The sequence below is a fragment of the Hippocampus comes genome, unplaced genomic scaffold (assembly GCF_001891065.2).
Source record: "Hippocampus comes isolate QL1 unplaced genomic scaffold, H_comes_QL1_v1.1 scaffold189, whole genome shotgun sequence".
Taxonomy (NCBI): Eukaryota; Metazoa; Chordata; class Actinopteri; order Syngnathiformes; family Syngnathidae; genus Hippocampus; species Hippocampus comes.
In genome coordinates, this window is record NW_017804802.1 from 22,084 (window position 1) to 24,214 (window position 2,131).

The window sequence follows — 2,131 nt, forward strand, 5'->3', positions numbered from 1 at the left end:
GATCCCTTTGTCTTCCGTGTGGTGTCACCTCAGAATTAGCCCAAAGCTGTCACGAGCCTGAGCGAAGCTAACTCGTAAACGATTAAAAAGAAAAAAAATGGGGGCCACTCTATAGCTTTGTACTTTCATGTTATGTATCCCCCCCCCCCCAAAAAAAACCTCACCCTGCAAATGTCACCCGGGCTGCGAGTTTGAGAAGACTTGGCCAGAAAATGACAACAAAGTGACAAGTGGATTGATTAGCGCGTGCAAAAGATGAAAAATGTTTCAGACGCTTCAAGTGACGGAAATGGTCAAAAAAGATGACGAGACTCAACGGGGCGGCCGCAAAAGGTCCGTCGGGTGAGCGTGACTCGGCTGACATGAGAAAGAATTTGGGAGAAAAGCCGCGAAAAAGAAAATTTTTGCGTCACAACAAGGAGGGAAAAATTCAAGAGGGTCATGAAAAAGACGTCGCAAAAGAGCTCTTGAGAAGGTGAACAAAGTCTTGAAAAAGTTTTTTTTTTTTAACAGACGCTCCAAACAGGGCGAGGTTTAAAAATAGAAGAACGGAATGTACGTGCGCTGCAAAGCATCAGGAGCTTTTTTTTTTTTTTTTGAGGCTGAAGTTGCTCAGTGGTGTCTTGCCCGCCCCATGAAGGAAAACGAGTGTCGGCAAAACGGGCGGCGGTGCCGCCGGGTCGCTCCAGTCGAGCTGTCGGCGGGCAAATCACAACCGCGTGCGCGCGGACGACGCGGGTCGGCGGCGCGCGCGAGGCCTCGTCTCTCGGCGGCTGCGAGGATCAGACGCGGACGCGCTCAGAGTACTTTGTCACTCCTTTGGATTTCGCTTCACCGCGCATACACAGAGAGCGACAGAAAAGATCCGGATGTCCGGAGGTGAAGACGCTGAAAAGAAAGCCCGCAAAGCAAAGCGGTCGGGGTGCAGAGCCGGGAGGGTCGCCGTGACGCAAGGGTCCCGGGGAGCAGAAGCTCCCGGAAGACGGCCGCTTCCTTTGACAACCGCGGCACTTTGTCAGCCGCGTGTTTAACGGCCCGGACAGTCACGTCCAAATAAAGACGGCCATCTTGGAAACATCACGCCGCCTGAGGGGGCGAGGGGCGAGGGGGGGTTAGCCGTAGTTAACCTTCTGGCGATGAATACAAAACTATGGAGCGTGGGTGAGGGGGCGAGAGCAAAAGGGAGACTGTTTGGAGAGTGAGCGAGTGAGCGAGCGCAAGTATGTGAGCGCGCATGTGAGAGCGGGACTGATTTGGGTGTTTCTCGGGGCCCGGGAGCGAGCGCGAGGAGGCGTCGGAGCGCAAGTGCAGGTGGAGGCAACGAGGGCATGGCTGCAAGGCTGCCAGCGATGACTGAGTGAGAACGGCAGCGACAAGCAAGTCGGCGCATGCGAGAGCACAAAAAGCACACGCAAGTGCGTGTGTGAGGCTGCAATTACGTGTGCATGTTAGTTAGTGTGGATGCGAGAGCGCGAATAGCGCCGGCGTCGGCCACGTGAGGCCGAGAGCGCTCCCTGAGACGATGACCCATTGAGCGAGTACGCGCGTGCATGCGGGAGGCACGCAAGCGCATCTTTGCGGTGCGTGGCTGCGGTTGCCCTGGCAACCGCGGCCACCCATCCCGAAAGGCGAGCGAGCGAGCACGTGGCGAGCTGCGCCGCTCTCGCTAGCTCACCAAATGCAATGAGCAACGGACGCTCACGCTAAAGCTCGAGCAAAGCCACGAAGGGCGAAATGAAAAAAAGCCGAGATTCGTGCGCACTGACTTGTCAGAGCGTAGTTGGGGTTCTCCAGCTCCATCCGCTGAAGTTGCGCTCCCAGGTACACCTGCAAGCACAGGAAGTGACATCATCACACCCGCCAAAACAAGATTCGGTGGCGCCGACGTTTTGATTCCAAATTTTACCGCTGCCCAAATCTTTTGCACCCCCTCCCCGGCATTCGACAGCGCCCAACGTTTGGCGGCTGCGAAAGGCGAGGCCGCTCTCAAAATCTGACGCCGGCTGCGAACGCGAGCCGAGTCTTTTGCGCGGCGCGGTCGCATAGCGAGTCATCAAAAAGGCGCCTCGGAATTTTGGGCAGCTCCCGCAACTTTTTGCTGGGCCACGTTATGATTGGCGCCCCCCCCCCC

At 56.5% G+C, this 2,131-nt stretch overlaps 1 protein-coding gene across 7 annotated transcripts in view; it reads right to left on the minus strand.

Moving 5' to 3' along the window:
• The window catches only part of LOC109530612 (sperm-specific antigen 2 homolog), a 21,373-nt gene that overhangs the window by 10,539 nt on the left and 8,703 nt on the right, over positions 1 to 2,131 (minus strand). For all 7 annotated transcript variants that reach the window (XM_019894703.1, XM_019894641.1, XM_019894783.1 and 4 more), the window contains one exon: positions 1,767 to 1,827. In XM_019894703.1, the coding sequence (XP_019750262.1) occupies positions 1,767 to 1,827 (61 nt within the window). The remainder of the gene's footprint in view (positions 1 to 1,766; positions 1,828 to 2,131) is intronic.